The sequence below is a fragment of the Crocuta crocuta genome, unplaced genomic scaffold (genome assembly GCF_008692635.1).
Source record: "Crocuta crocuta isolate KB4526 unplaced genomic scaffold, BGI_CrCroc_1.0 scaffold189, whole genome shotgun sequence".
In the NCBI taxonomy this organism is placed as follows: Eukaryota; Metazoa; Chordata; class Mammalia; order Carnivora; family Hyaenidae; genus Crocuta; species Crocuta crocuta.
The window spans coordinates 4,395,360-4,412,815 of record NW_027551564.1 but is presented as its reverse complement, the minus strand read 5'-3'; the positions used below and the strand labels follow the sequence as shown (position 1 = coordinate 4,412,815).

The window sequence follows — 17,456 nt, the reverse complement described above, 5'->3', positions numbered from 1 at the left end:
ATTTACTGATGATGTTCCTTCTTCTTACAGGGTTTAATCACAAAACAACAACAACAACAAAAAACTGCCTACCAAAAAGATCACTGCTATTTTTACTTTCATTATCTTATCATTCCTGATCAGGATCAATCTGACTTAGTCAGCATCTAGCAAAAGATCAATCTGTAACTAAAGATTGACAGAGAAGTGTGATGAACATAAACATTTCTTAAACACTTATTTTGTGCAATTCACTATAGGAGATATGAAGATACACATCACAGTAGCCCCTGTCCTCTAAGAATTTACACTCTAACAAGGTAAGTGAACCTTGTACATGACTCTTATCTAGTCGAGACCTCTGTTATAGCACTTATTATATTATAGTGTAGCTGACTATTCTTATTTGCTTCTTCCTGTTGTCTCCTGATAGACAAGGAGCTTGTCTGAGCTGGCTTAGTATGTCTTGTGGCTAACCAAGTGCCTGGCACATGATAGGCATATAATAAATATTTGTTTAATTACTCTCAGCTATGTGCTAAAAACCACTGTAACTCAGAAATGTATTTTCCAGACAGTGGTTAAATCAGTTGCAGGCAAGTCAGTTGCAGTTCCAATGATCATTTGCAAGGTTTCTGAAGAATACAGATATAACTGAGAAGTCAAAATAACTAGTAGGACTGTCTTTAGAGAAGTCATCTAAAATCCTAGCAGACTTAATTATATTAAGACTGCAGAAGTGGCCTGTATAGAGTTTCAACTGATTAAAAGCACTAAGCAGGGAAAATTTTCCAGTTGACAGTTTGTTTTCCTAAAACAGACTAGAAAATAAAAACATGCTGTTCAAGATTTCTATTCAAGGAAATGAATCTGAACTCAATGATCTCCTAAGCACAAAATATGGGGCTCTATTCTCAGGCCAATGGGAGACTACTTTACCCTTTCAGTCTTCAAGAATGCTTATTCTACTGCTACCAATCATGACTTTTCAAAGTTCAAAGGAGACTCTTCACAGATAACATTTTTAGCTACGGTTTATTTATACAAGTAAGATTCCAAAGGTAACAGAGAAAGTACTGAACCTACCAAAAAGAGAGACGCTACTTACTGAACAAGTTCCTGAGTTGTCTTTCTGGTCAGTTCAGGGCGTAATAACAAATGTATGAAAATAGGCAACTCAGGTATGCTGCTTAAGAACAGAGCACTTGTTGGTTTTTGTGAGATATACCCATAAAATGTTAGTCAAATGATCAGGAGAGAGAAATTACCCGTCTGTCTGGGTTAACCACTGTAGATTCTCACTACTCATCTGTACCTTACTTCATAAAAAATTTTTTTAATAAGGGGGAAAATAATTTCTTTCCATAATATTGATATGTTTTCAATACACAACAAAATAAAAATCAACTTCAAGTTTTCCAATCACATTTAGTTTTGAATTATTGAGCACAGGAACAAAAGATTTCGTGAAATAAGTTTGTTTGTTTGTTTGTTTGCTGTTTTTGAGGTTTGGCTGAGAGTATTTTACCATATGTATGAACTTTGAAATCATACTTTACACCCTGAGTTCTATCTTACTGTCACTGAGAACATACTATATTTTCTCCTCACTCAATATTAGGAAGGAAGAGTATAAGGAGAAAAAATATAGCACAGCAAATAGAGTATGATTTCATTTGTGCAGAAATAATATATTTTTAATGTGTATATATATGTTTATAGTGAGTATATAGGATTTTAAGAAGGATTTCTAATTTTTAATTTCTACTTCTTTGTAAAAAATGTTCTGCATTTTTCAAACTATCTACAATATGTGCTGCCTTTATAATTAGGAATATAAATAAATGTGACTTTTAAATAGAGTAGTTGATTATAGTAACAAAACACACTAAGCTTCAGTACTTTCAATGAAAAACCATGACTAACGACCCAACACAGTCTTCCACTTCTCTTCAGAAAATAACCTTTTTTTAAATTTACTGAATTTTCCCTTTACAGCTGCTTTCAAATAATTAAATCCTGAAGGCTCTCTATGAAACTTAAAGGAACACAAAACCCAAATAACTATCGGATACAGCCAATCCAATGTCACTGCTGGGAAAAGTGATATAAAAGTATGCCTGGCCAAAGAAAAATGACAGTAATGAGTCTTTCAAGATTTTATTTTGCTTTCGTCAAATCATATATTTCCAAAAGTGATTTTATTATTTCACTAACAAGTAGGAGCATAAAAGTTTAGTTAAATCACATTTAGATGCAATAATAGACTCTTTGCCCTTAGAAATTTTATCTTGTTCTATTAAGAAGTCCTAGAGGAAAGGGATGGAGTGAGGGGTGGGGGCGCAAAACAGATGAAGGGGATTAGAAAGTAAAAACTTCTAGTTTTAAATAAGCAAGTCCTGAAGATGAAAAGTACAGCATAGGAGATATCATCAATAATATTGTAATAATGTTGTGTGGTAACAGATGGTGACTACACTTATCATCTTGAACATTTCAAAATATACAGAATTATTGAATTACTATATTGTACACCTGAAACCAGTACAACACCGTACGTCAACTATACATTAATAATTTTTTAAAGTCCTAGAATCCATTCTAATACTTCCAGGATCCATTTGAAAACATTCCAGAGGAAACCAAAAGTAGGTTTATATATTACCACCGAGGGAAGTATAGTGCCTTTCAGAATTTTTTATATAAAGCAAGTATTTGTTAGAGACAACATTTACAAATAATGAAAAATAAAAATCTAGAGGGGACCGAAAGGAAGGGAGGAGGAAGAGCAGCAGAGGAGGAAGAGGACAAAAAGAAGAGATAGAATTCTGCTTCTCAAAAGGTCTGGGTGTGAAATGTCTAAGTAGTATCCTCTAACATACAAATTTATCTATGACTACTACCATCTTCTTTTCTTGTTACACCTAAAATCGTTCTTACAACTTTTCAAAACTAAATTTTTAAGCAATGCTCTTGATCCCACCCTTATCCTATCTCTGAAAGAATTTTATTTCACCTTTCCCTACACTGTGACAGCTCCCAAATCTCTATTTTTAGCTGGGACCTTTCTTTGGAACTTCAGCCCTATGTAGTACACACAGGACACCTCACAGGTACCTCAAACTCAGTGCGGCCAGAACTAAACATCATCACCATTCCAACAAAGCACTGCTTCTCCTCCAGGTCCCCTCTTGTAGTAAATGACATTGCCACTCAGAAATTTCAGAAGTATGTTTTGGTTCCACTTTCTCTTGCAGCCTTCATGATCAACTAATTACCAATTCCTGTCAATTCCGCTTCCTTAACATTTCCTGTATCCCAAACACCACCACTACCAACTCTCAGTAATGCTTCCTGGACAACTGCAATAGCTGCCCACTGATCCCTCTGCTCTAACCTCACACTCTATGGTTTGTCTTACTAGGACCCAATTAACTTTACTAAAACACAAGTCTGATCAACCTCTCTTGCTTGAAATCTTCAATATTTCCAAATCACAAGACAAAATCTGAAAGTGGGTGCATGACACAGAAGGCCCTTCACGATCTAGCTTCTGCTCTCAGCCTCTTGCCTATTCAGCTACTCCACTCTAGCCAAAAAGAGACCACATGTACTTCTGTAATGATGCCTAAAAGTGCATCTACAGTCAGTGCTGCATCCATACCCAAAGTGTTCCACTACACCCAGCATGCCCTAGTAATCCTTAAGTCACTGGGCATGCCTGGTATCCCTACCAGACATAACTTTCTTGAGGGTAGAGACTGTGTCTTATCATTTTGTTCCCAAGGCTTAATCTAATGCTTGCTATAACTCACAAAGAATTTAGAAGCAAATAAACTTAAAAAGTAAATTAAGTAAGTCTATGTAAGTCTATATCTTTTAACAAAACACATGGCATGATGAGCCTCAAATAAGACTGAAAGGGAAGTATAAATCCTAACAATAACTTTTAAAAGTTATGTAATTATAGGAGCACTTGGGTGGCTCAGTCAGTTAAAAAACCAGCTCTTGTTTTGGCTCAGGTCATAATCTCACAGTGAGCCTGGTGTTGGACTCCATGCTCAGCGTGAAGCCTGCTTAAGATATTTTCTCTCTCACTCTCTCTCTCTCTCTTTCTCTCTCAAAAAAACCCCTAAAATCCAAAAAACTATGTAGTCATAAAGTATGGAACACTATAGGGGATCTGGAAGTCAGATAGTGAAAGATGGTTTGGGCTGGGTAAAGAACTTAATATGAAGCACTTAGGTGGGGGTAAGAAAAGTCTTTTTTTTTTTAATGTTTATTTTTGAAAGACAGAGTACAAGTAGTAGAGAGACAGAGAGAGAGGGAGAAACAAAATCTTAACCAGGCTCCAGGTTCTGGGCTGTCAGCACAGCACCTGAAGTGAGGCTCAAACCCACGATCCATTGAGATCATGACCTGAGCAGAAGTCGGATGCTTAATCAGCTGAGTCATCCAGGTGTTCCAAGTCCTTTTTATTTTATTTATTTATTTATTTACTTTTTTATTTTTTTATTTTTTACAAATAGTTTATTGTCAAATTAGTTTNCCCACATCCATCAGTCCTCAGTTTTTGTCAGCATTCAAGAGTCTCTCATGGTTTGTCTCTCTCCCTTTCCCCCACCATTTCCGCCCTTCTTCTCCCCTTTGTTCCTCCGTCAAGTTCCTCCTAATCCTCCTATACGTGCAAACATATGATATTTGTCCTTCTCTGACTGTCCAAGTCCTTTTCAAACTACCAATGACTGGAATGCCTAGGTGGCTAAGTCTGTTAAGTGTCCAACTATTGATTTGGGCACAGGTCATGATCTCAAGGTTTGTGAGTTCAAGCCCTGTGTCTCTGCACCATCAGTGCAGAGCCTGCTTGGGATTCTCTCTCTCTCCCTCCCTCTCTCTCTCTCTCTCATTCTCTCCCTCCCCCCACCCCTGTGCCTGCATCCCTTTTACCCTCCCTCCCTCTCTCTCAAAATAAATAAACTTTAAAAAATAAAATATCAATGATTAGTGACCTACAAAAAGCAAAAAAAAAGAAAAAAAACCTACAAAAAAACCCTGACAAGCAAGGTCTACAATTTAACTTTAAAAATTTAAGGGGAAAATGAAATTCCATCAAAATGATACTTTAACAACAAATAAAAACTGTCTTAATCATGTGAGGGAAAAGCAGTAGGAGAGAAAAAAAAAACTCAGTGAAAAGAAGAAAAGCAACAGCCACACATGCAGGCAAGAAGAACAAGAGAGGAACAATTGCAAACAAAAGGAAGGAACTGATGTAGAGGAGTAGCATCTGGAGCAGAAAGGTCAAAAGAAAAGAAAAATGCTAACATTTCTCACTTTCTCTTAAATTCTCATCTCCTCAAGCCCTACAGGCCTCATTTCTTCTATATCGATCCTTCATGTCATGCAAATGGCTGCCAAAAACATCACCTGGAAGTTTCATTCTCCACCCACACCCTAACCCGCAGAATTCTGAGTGCCTCTACAGAAAGGCATCTCAGCACTTCTTCCCCTCTCATTTGTCACATGGTCTCACTGACTGTCCAGGAGTTTCATTTCCTTAAACATAAAGTATTTATTAATAAATTGAGGAGTTCCTTGAAAAATAACTCAAATTCATTGGCACCTATACAATTTATTATTTGCACCTAACCTGATGCTTATAACTATATCTATTATTTATTCACATGCTTGTATTTGACATTTTAAACAAATTTTTTTAATGTTTGTTTATTTTTGAGAGAGCGAGAGACAGAGCACAAGCTAGGGAGGGGCAGGAGAGGGAGACACAGAATCCAAAGCAGGCTGTCAGCACAGAGGCCGACATGGGGCTTGAGCCCACAAACTGAGATCATGACCTGAGCCAAAGTTGGTAGCTTAACTGAGCCACCCAGGGGCCCTGATATATTTCACATTTATTAACCCACCGAATCTTCACTACAACCCTGTGGGGTAGATATTATCTCCATCTTATAGATGACAGAACAAAGGCACAGATAAGTCAAATAACTTTCCCAGCATTACACAGCCCTTTATTTTTAATGGTGAGTATTTGAACCCAGGTAGTTTGACTCCACTGCCCAGATTCTTCATCACTATACCCTGTTTCCTGATGTGTCAGTGCTTGATGTAAAACTCTTGACCTAGAGGAGCTTACATGGAAAAGATAAGCTTGTTTGTTTTAAGCAGAACAAAGGAGCTAATAGAGAAATTATACTTAAGGACACTGGAGAGAAAGGGACTAAAGGACGAGTCCCAAAAGAAGAACATTTAAAGATGGGTGACTAAAAGGCTGAGGAAGTTCACAAAACTTCTTACTCGATGAAAGCGGAAGCAAGCCATCCACTGACAATAAGGGGAGAAGAATCTGACAGTACTGATGAAGGACAGTGGTGCACTTGACAGTACTGATGAAGGACAGTGGTGCACTTGGGAAGAGCCACCATGAAATGCACAAAATATTTGCATGATAGCTCCTGGGTGTATGTATAAAAAAGTTTTTAAGGCATAGTTTTAAGGTAACAGTTTAGTAAAAAGGCAACATTGAATCATTTATGATAAAGGAAGTCATTTAAAAATGTTTACATTTAGAAAAAAGCAGTAGGCATATAAATCACTTATGATAAAGATACCCTTTTAAAAAGGTCTATAATTTCACTATTCTTTTGTTAGAAATACTAACTATACCTACAACAAAGAAAAAATACTATATATAAAATAACATTACAGTCTTGAAATACACTAACACTTAAATAGGAGGGAGTACCTTAAGAATAGTTGTTCTACTACAATACATGCTTCTCTAACACCAATTAGCTTACATGTCTCTGGTAAACAAGGGAGTGGTATCAGAACAATGTAGAAGTTTTGTTGCTTCATATGTAATTTTTTCCTAGGCAAAGGAAGCCAAAGTAGCAAGAGCACAATCATAATCTAAGGAAGAAAAGGCAAAAAGCTCTCAGCTCAGCAGCTGCACAGCCAGCAGCCCTTCTGGTTCCATTTCAAGAAAAATAAAAATGCATACCTGTACCCAAGGCTCCCTCCCCAGAAGGAAGCACCCCCCAGCCTCTATGGCTCTTGACTTGTGGTAGTCTGCAGTTCTGCTAATGCTCACATTAATGCCAGCCCACCAGATCAGAGCTCCACTTCTATCTGCAAGGGCTCAATGCTTACCAGCCTCCATTTCTACTCTACTGCTTAGGTACATTTTTAAAAGCCCCTGATCTTTCTTCCTGGGTTGTCCAAGTACTCTCCACTGGATTACCAATTATTGATTTTGTTAGCACTCCAGTTATAAAGATGCATAGAATTTTCCTGGTCTGTCCCAAGCCTATTTTTACCCATAAGCCCTGTTAATTTTGAGTGTACAATTTTATTTAAAAAAAAAAACAAAGAAACAAAATACAAGGTATTTCAGCAATGCAAATATATGTACTGTAGCCCAAACACCTGTAGTTATCCATCCAAGTGGAATTTAGTGACTTACCTTTGGAAGCTTGATAGGGGGCTCTTTGGATTCCTCCTCTTCATCACTATCTGATTCTCCACTCTGCACAGAATTCTTAGATGCAGCTGCCAATGATGTTTCCTTTTTCTGCCATTCCAGAACACAATGGCGTACATTGCAATAAATATTGAAAGCAGAAGGATTGCTATGTAGTTTGATATCTGGTATGATTACTGTATTCTCCAAGTTTTCAGACTGAAACAGAAAATATAATATTTCAATTTCCTATTCCTTCCCGTCATCACCAATTCTCATTTTACATAAAAGATTAAAGATCAGAAATGCTGGATAATTTGCAGAAGTCAAATAGTGACACAGCAAAGACAATCTAAGTCTACTGACTCAATTTAGAGTAAGTACCCTTTCTTCTACACTTTACTACTTTCTAAGTAACACAGCAATAACCTGACTGACAAGGGCTGGAGAGTGGCAAAGAGCCTAATAGGTATACCTTTTTATCCCATGATAGGAATAAAACCAACAAAGCTTAACTGTTGAGTATCAAAGAATATTAATTTGGTGCTCTTCTAAGGAACATCAGATGTATTACAGAGTCTTGATGACCTATCACAAACATTGAATTACATTTTGATAGCTTTTAAAAGTGAATTTAGAGACTTAAACAGAAATAGAACTAAAAAACAAACTTTAATTTTAGTCAGTTCTTCTAATTTCATTCTTATTTAAATAGTAGTAATTTTAAGAAATTAGATTTCTGTAGATTATGGACACATGTTTTCCTGAAGCTCTCTCTGAGCTACCAGTCTTGATAAATAAATAAAAATCACATGCCTGGCAATTTAACTATTAGAGCTTAAGTCAATTTCTGTTCAGACTCAGCATTTTATTCATCAACCGCAATCACACTTGTGAGAACATTTACATTATAAATATACAAAACTGGTTTAAGATATTCTATTAATGCAAGTTCCAAAAATTGGAGTATGTCCAGGAAATATCCAAGATAAATAAGATGACACCTCAAGTACCAAAAACACTTGGGTCATAAAATTCTACCCTTCCATAAATAAATGGGGAAAAAGTGGAATACTGCTTGTTAGAAAAAAAAAATATGTACTAAAGTTAATTGACAAATAATGTTTAAGTATATATTCCAGAGACATTAAAAACAAGCAATCATTAGCATTCCAAATCAAAGAACATATGAAAAAGGTAATGCATCATGATCAACAAAATCCCGGATGGTAACAGCACTGGAAAAGTAATCAGTATAATTCCTCATAACAACAAAAATAAGAAGAAAAAAAAATACGATACCCTAAATAAACATGGAGAAAGCATTTGACACAAATCAAACACCCACTCATGATAAAAAGTATATGTAAACTAAGAATAAAAGAAATTTCCTAAAAATGGATAAAGGGTATCTATGAAATACCCACAGCTAACACTTTTAAAAGACTAAATGCCTGTACCCTAAGATGCAAGCAAGACAAAAATACCTATTCTCAGCAATATGATTCAACATTATACTAGCTATGCTAGTATGATAAGCCAAGAGAAACAAATACAAATTATAGTTAGAAAGGAAGAAGTACCTACTAGAAAACAAACATCATTATTTGCAGAAGACCTGGAGAGAGTCTTAAGTCATCTGCAAAAAAGCCTCTAGACATAATGTGTAGATTTAGCAAAGTCACAGGATACCAGATCAATATTTTAAAAAAGAAAGAGTTAATGTATCTATACACTAGGAATGAACAACTGGAAAATGTAATTTAAAAAATAATAGCTTTAAAGTTACAGACTGGGAGAAAATATTTGCAAAATACATACCTGATAAAAGACTAGCATGCAGAATATATAAAGAATTTTCAAAACTCAACAGTAAAAAGCAAATATGCAATTCGATTTAGAAAATGGCAAAAGACATGAATAGACATGTCACCGAAAAAGATTTACAGAAGGCAAACAAGTTCACTACAGGGACCCATCAGGAAAACGCAAATTAAAACAAAATGAGAAAATGTACAAATCTATCAAACTGGCTAGAATAAAAAATAATGACAACACCAAATGCTGGTGAAGATGTGGAGAAACTGAATCTCATACATTGTTAATGGGAAAGTAAAATGATACAGCCACTCTGGAAAAAAGTATGGCAGTTTCCTACAAAATTAAATATGTACTTATAGTACAATCCAGCAATTACATTGTTGGGCATTTACACCAAAGAAATAAAAACTTATGTTCATTTAAAAACCAGCACATGAATATTCATAGCAGTTTTATTCAAAATAACCCAAAACAAGAAACTCAGATGACCTTTAATGGGTGAATGGTTAAACAAGCCATGATGTAATCTCTACCAAGGGATGCTTACTCAGCAAAAAAAAAGGTACAACCTTATGATATACGCAAAAACTTGCATAAATGTCAAGAGATTTATGCTGAGTGACAATAGCCAATCCCCATGATTAAATTTATATATCATTCTTTAAATGACAAAATTATAGAAACAGAGAACAGACTGGTGATTGTCAGAGGTCAGGGAGAGGGTGAGTGTAGGGGTATGTATGTCTGTGGCTATATAGGAGTAGCAAAAACGATCCTTGTGATGGAAATCTTCTATACATCAACTGTGGTAATGGTCCACAGATTCACACATGTGATAAAATTGCATAGAACTAAATACATATACACATACAAAATGAGTACATGTGAAACTGGTGAAATCTGAGTAAGATCAGTAGGTTGGATCAGTATCGATTTCCTGGTTGTGATATTTACTACAGTTATGCAATACCTTAGCAACCAGAGAAAATGAATGATGGGTATACAGGATCTCTGTATTACTTCATACAATGTATTATGAAAATCACCTCAAAATTTAAAAAAAATTAAACGACAGTAGTTAAATTTAATAAAATTATGTGCAAGCTCTGTACACTGAAAACCAAAGTAACACTGCTGAGAGTAATTAAAGAAAACTTAACCAAAGAGAATAGAGATAAACTATATTCATTAATAGAAGATTCAGCATCATTAAAATGGCAACCCTTCCTCAAATATACAAATTCAATACAACCTCAATAAAAATTCCAGAGACTTTTAAAAACAGAATTGACAAGCTGATTCTAAAATCAGCAACTAGATCAACTTTTTAAAAAGACCAAAGTTGGAAGACATATGACCTGAATTCAAAATTACTGTAAAGAAGACAGTATAGTATTGGTATAAAGATAGGTATATAGATCAACTAACAAAATAAATTGCAGAAATAAGTTCAAACAAAGATGGTCAAGTAATTTTTTAAAAGATGCCATGACAATTTAATAGAAAAAGAGAAGTCTTTTTAAAAATGCCAATTAACTGAATACCAATAGGAGAAAAAATGAACATCAACCCTTATTTCACACCATACACAAAAATTAACTTGAAATGTATCACAAACCTAAATATAGCATCTAAAACTATAGAATCTCTGTAAGAAAGTATAGAAAAAAATCTACGTGGGGGCACCTGGGGTGGCTCAGTCAGTTAAGCGTCCGACTCTTGATTTCAACTCACATTATGATCTCACTGTTTGAGTTCAAGACCCACATCAGGCTCTGCGCTGACAATGAGGAGCCTGCTTGGGATTCTCTGTCTCTCCCTCTTCCTCTGTCCCTCCCCTGCTTGCCCATGCACACTCTCTCAAAATAAATAACTAAAAAAAAAAAAAAAAACTATGTGACCTTGGGGTAGACAAAGATTTCTTGGAACACAAAATACATGAATCATATATATAAATCAATCATTTATAAAACTTCAAACCTTTTGTTCTTTTAAAGCACTATATAAGAAAAAAAGCAAGCCACAGAACAGGATGAATTATTTGTGATAACAGATATTTGACAAATGACTTATATCTAGAATACATGAAGAACTCTTACAACTCCATAATAAAGTTACAAAAAAAAAAAAAAAGGAGGCAATGGGGTGCCAGGTGGTTCAGTTGGTTAAGCATCTGACTCCTGATTTCAGCTCAGGTCATGAGCTCATGGTTCATGAGACAGAGCCCTGTGTTAGGCTCTGCACTGATGATGCAAACCTTTTGGGATTTTCTGTCTCCTCTCTCTGCCTGCCCCCTGCTCATCTCTCTCTCAGAATAAATAAACTTAAAAAAAAAAAGGAGGCAAGATATGAAAGACATTTCACAATAAAAGGATATGAATAGCCAAAAGCATATGAAAAGATGTTCACATCGTAAGTCATTAGAAAAAAGCAAGCTAAAACCACAGTGAAATACCCTTATATACTTGGAATGACTAAAATTTTAAAAGCTAACAATACCATGTGTCTACAAAGATGTAAGGCAACTGGATTTCTCATACACTGCAGGTGGAAGAGTAAAATGAAACAATCACTTTGGAAAATAGTTTGAACAGTTTCTTAACAGGTTAAACATTCATCTACCATGCCACCCATGAGGAAAGAGTTTACAATACAGGTATGATCGATTACTCCTTGTATTTCCCCATGGGAACCAGGACGGATCGTTGGCCAATCATTAGGAATGGGGTCTTTAGAGTTTTATGTTAGTTATTAATGATTTTGTAATATACACTAGAGCAATGGACTTTGCCTTCTGGCTTATCCAGTTGCTTTGCTCAAACATCAAGACTGATGATGTGCATCTGAGTTTCAGGTACCATGGCTGGTTGCACAGCAGGACATGTTTATGTGTGACCAGATCCCAAGACTGGAATGGGCTTCCCAGGGCAGAAACATTCCATACATATCCTTATAGTTCACTGTCAGGAAGAAAGCATGTCGTATGTGCTCAGACAAGGGAAGAGTAGAAATCCTATGCCATAGCTCCCTAGATACCGCTTATACATTTCTCTTTCGAGCTGACTACTTAGTACCTTTGGTTGTAATAGATCTTAGTCATTAATAGAAGTTGCTTTTAATACCTATGAGTCTTCTGGCAAATCACAGAAGGAAACACCACTTACTCATTCCACTTCCAGGTATTTACCCCTCAAAAAACAAAAACAAAACAAATATAACATATATCTGCAAAAGACTAGTACACAAATATTCATAGCAGCTTCATTTGTGATAGCTAAAATCTGGAAACATCAAAATGTCCATCAATAGGTGAATGGATTAACAAGTTGGGAATATATCCATATAATGGGATACTCACCAGCAAAACAAAACAAAAAAAAAAAGAACTGTTAATATATACAACTACATGGACACAACTCAAAACCATCATGCTGAGGGAAAGAAGCCAGATACAGAAGAGTACATACTACATGATCATATTTATATGAAATTCTGGAAAATAAAAACTAATTTATAATGACAGGAAGTATATTCGTGGTTGCCTAGAGCCACAGGGGTAGGGAGAGACAGAATGTACCAAAGGATAAGAAAATACTTGGGGACAATGGAGATTTTCTAAGCCTTGATTATACATTTCAAAACTTGCTGAATTATACACATTAAATCCCTGTCTCAGATTCTGCTATTAAATATCCTGACCTAAGACAGGCATGTTTGGTAGCAAAATGTTGAGGAAATTTCCTGTGAGATGGATTTGATTTCTTCTGTAAGAAAGTGAAGTCATTTGCTAGAGGGCAGCATTTACCATAAGTTTGAGGAGAGTGCCAAAGGTGTAAGTAAACTAGTCATGGCAGAACTACTTGATAAGAAGGAAGAAGGAAGAAAAAGAAAGAAAAAAGAAAGAAAAAGAAGAAAAAGATGACAACGACGACAGTCTAGCTATGTAAGATCCATTTGAGATTGGTGCTCATGAATGTATACTGGTATCAACTGCTAACTCCTTTTAGCAGCACATGGTACTCACCTGCAAGGAAAAAGAAAACAGCTAGATTTGTATAGGGTTAAATTTTATCAGATGAGTGTAATAAATACACACAGGGGAAAGGAAGATGTGGTAAGCAGAATAACAGCCTCCAAAAATATCTTCCCCCAAGTCCATGGAACCTGGGAATGTGTTATCTTACATGATAAAAGGGACCTTGCAGAAGCGAATAAATTACACATCTTGAGATGGAGAGATTATTCGGGATTATCTGGGTGGGCTCAATGTAAACACAAGGGTCCTTAAAATGAGAGAGGGTGGCAGGATAGTCAAAGAAGGAGTTGTAACAACAAAAACGTGTCAGAGTTATGCAGTGTGAGAGGACTCAACAGTCACTACCAACTTTGAAGGTAGAAAGGGGCACAACCCAAGGAATGTAGACAGCCTCTAGAAGACGGTAAAGGCAAGGGAATGAATCTCTCCTAGAACCTCCAGAAGAACTGCAGATTTACTGACACCTTGATTTTAGCCCAGTGGGATCCATTTTGGACTTCAGACTTCCAAAATTGTAGGATCATTTGTGTTGTTTTAAGCATCAAGTTTGTATACAGCAGCCATAGGGAATGAATACAGATTAAGCAAGGTCTTTTCTAAAAAGACTGCTTTCTAAGCTGGATAAAAAGGAAGCTGAATCAAGGAGATGGCTAATGGATGAGGAGAAATAGAGGAACCAATGACAGCAATAAAGAAGGAAAAAAAGTAGTATAGCTAAATAATAACTTATTTGCTGAAAAGAAATGTTTGTTCTTTTTTTTTTTAAGAAATGCTTGTTCTTAAATATATGGGGGAAAAATCTCATTGTCATTACTTAAGAAGTTTTTTTAAAAAGATGGTAGATAAAACATAGTACAGAAACAGTAACAGAGGGGCGCCTGGGTGGCTCAGTCGGTTAAGCGGCTGACTTCAGCTCAGGTCACGATCTTGCAGTTTGTGAGTTCGTGTCCTCCATGGGGTTCTGGGCTGACAGCTCTGAGCTTGGAGCCCGCTTCAGACACAGATTCTGTGTCTCCCTCTCTCTCTGCTCACGCTCTGTCTCTCAAAAATAAATAAATTGTTTAAAAAATTAAAAAAAAACGGTAATAGAGAGCAAAGAGACTAGCCACATCATTTTATTATTTTATATGCTCATCGTAAGCAGAAGACATTTCTTACTCATCTTTCTATTCTATATATCCAGCATAAGGCCTGCAGAGTGAGTGTGCAATTAATGTTTTAGGAATGAATGAATAACTTTTTGTACCATTCTTATCACAAGCTGCTCCTAAAAAGCAGATATAAAACCTGAGGCTAAGAGAAGGAAGATTTATTACTAAAGACACAAAGCTAAGGACAGAATTGAAGGGATGAAAGACCCCGGCTTCTCACCTCTTCCTGGATATCTTATGATACCACTTTTAGGAAAATCACCAAATGAAACCTTAAAAAAAAAAGATTTTCAAGATTCCCATACTCTGTGCAAGTAACACCAAGAAATGGAAAAGAAGCAGAGGCTGAAATTCTGAATATGTATCAAGTATGTTAAGAATGTTCTCTTTCCCTCTTTTATCCCACCAACAGAAGTAATAAGAAATGATGTAGTTAACATGTATTATTTACCTGCCCACCCAGCAACACTTCCTTAGGGGAACCACTCCCTCCCACTTCACATGGCCTGCTCATCAGGCTGCTCATCTACCCATCACCCATCACAGGGTTATAAATGTAACTCAGTCTAACCAAAGTACCCCATCTCCAAGGCTAAAATGGATGAAGGTCAATCAAAAATCATACCCAAGACTTTCTGCTAGAACTAATAAAGGAGATTTCCCCTTGATCAAGGAAAATGAAGTTGCAGCTCCCAGCAGCCTTAGTCCTCAGACATAGGCAATAAGCCAACACACAGAAGAAAGCAGAAGCAAGAGGCAAAGACACAGATTTGATGACATTACTTAATCCCTGGATCCAGCTGTGTCTCAAGATACAGCCACCAAATAAATTTCATTCCCTACAGTTTTACTTTTTGGTTTACTACTTAAAAGTACATTTCTCAGTTACAAAATGGTAAGAATACTAATTAAAAAGGGCAGAAAACAATTATCTCTGGAACTTATACATGATATACAGGCCAAGCTAAGCTAGTGCTTCTTTAACCAAAAGTGGAGCTGTTCAGAAATCATAGCTATGATTCTTCTCCTCCTGTCTAGGCTTCTTATTAGTATTAAAAGAAAAGACACTCTTGTAGAGTGTGAAAATGTTTAAGATTTAATTGAGATTTCTGCATTAGATGGAAAAAAACGGTTCTTGATCTCCATGGTCTCATCTAATTCAGATATTCTATACTGTCTTTTCTTTTGCACTGCCAGCCACCATCAAAAGAAGCTCAGAATATAAGTATACCAAGATTCTCCTAATTCATGACATATGGACAGACATTACGAGGAACCCAAATCCACGTCCCAACTCACAAGCCAGTTTTACTCAGTTTCCAGAACATGTAATCTGAGTGTAAAAAAGAAAAGAGAAATGGATATGTTCCCCCAAAGAAGTGTTCAAAGATAACATGAATAAATAGTAAGTAATTTTCAGCACCCAGATATTAACTTCCAGGCTATTGATCATGAAATGCCCTAAAGAAAAAACTAAACAGTGTAAGCAAGTAATAAGGGGCTTTTAAAAACTTAAAATAAAAATAGAAATGGTTTGCTAGTTATACCTTTTTAATCATGGCATTTTTATTCAAATTACTGTATGAAAAAATCCTTACTCCCTATAAATTGTCAGCAGTTTTACCTTGCTTCTTGTCTTCACTTTTGATTTGCTCTTCTGTTTTCTTTTCAACTTCTTCTTATTTAAAATTTTCTTATTCCTAAAAATGGAAAAAAATTATGAAAGTTCATATTAGGACATACAAAGCTATGAAAAATAAGTACTTCCAAAGTAGACACTTGAATATTTCTCTTATAAACTTTCTTTTTATGAAACAATATACTCTACATGTATATATAAGATGCAGCCATTAAAATAATACTGGAAACCTAAGAAATACACATTAAATGATTGAAATATTGAAATCTGCAAATATTTAAAAAAAATTTTTAATATTTATTTTTTGAGAAAGACAAATGGACAGATCATGAGCAAGGTAGGGGCAGAGAGAGATGGAGGCGCAGAATCTGAAGCAGGCTACAGGCTCTGAGCTGTGAGCACAGAGCCCAACGCAGGGCTCAAACTACCAGTTGTTGAGATCATGACTTAAGCTGAAGTCAAAAGCTCAACCAACTGAGCTAGGGATGCTACTAAAATATCCCTTCTCAGAAAAATGTACTCTTTGTAGTAGTGAGGACTATGTGCAAAAAGGGGCAGGAGGCACTTTTTACTCAATAACTATAGAAAAAAAACCCCAACTCCTACTCTTCTCATATCCTGCAGCCAGTTAGTTTTTCATTACCTCACAGTCCTAAGACCAAGTTATTCTCTAAGCAGATGGAAGCCCCTAAATACCTTTGAGAAAGAGAGGGGGGAAATGTGGCAAAGAATTATAATGGAAGAAACAAAAGTCAAGGAAAACGATTTTATTTTCATTTAGTATTTTTTTATGTCTGCCATGCTGAGGTACACACTGTTAGTACTAAAAATACGAGATGAAAAAGTTCTTGCCCTCAAGAAGGTCAAAGACTTGAATGAAAAACATAGTTTAATGATCTATGAAGAGGATGCTACTGCTATAAAAAAAAATAGTGAAGAAGAAGAGGAGGAAGAGGAAAAGGAGGGGGCTGGGGTAGGGAAGAGAAGGGTAGAGAATGAAAAGGAGGGGAAGGAAGAGACTCCAGATGCTGGAGGTCAAGTCCTTAACACTCAGTGACTAACTTAATAGAAGTAGCGACCAAAACAAAAGTTGTAAGCCTAGGCCACCTGGAGGTAGGGATGTCATTCACAAAAATAGGGAAGTCAAGGGAAAGAATCAGTTTCCAAAAAGAAAAATTGGTTCAACTTTAAAGATGCGTGAGTTCAAGATACTAAAATGTCAACAAGACAGACATGAACAAGCATATGAAAATTCATCTCTGCCAGTTCCTTCAGCTCCCTAAACCAAAATAATCACAAAATCTTGTCAACAATGTCTTGTAAGTGGTTCTTGAATCTGTCTACATCACC

The 17,456-nt window shown here is 36.0% G+C and overlaps 1 protein-coding gene across 4 annotated transcripts in view; it reads right to left on the bottom strand.

Annotated features, from left to right (window-relative positions):
* Positions 1 to 17,456, bottom strand: part of MYCBP2 (MYC binding protein 2) — a 269,414-nt gene that overhangs the window by 223,073 nt on the left and 28,885 nt on the right. For all 4 annotated transcript variants that reach the window (XM_077750063.1, XM_077750062.1, XM_077750060.1 and 1 more), the window contains exons 2-3: positions 16,092 to 16,167; positions 7,463 to 7,678 (exon numbers count right to left, since the gene is read on the bottom strand). In XM_077750063.1, the coding sequence (XP_077606189.1) occupies positions 7,463 to 7,678; positions 16,092 to 16,167 (292 nt within the window). The remainder of the gene's footprint in view (positions 1 to 7,462; positions 7,679 to 16,091; positions 16,168 to 17,456) is intronic.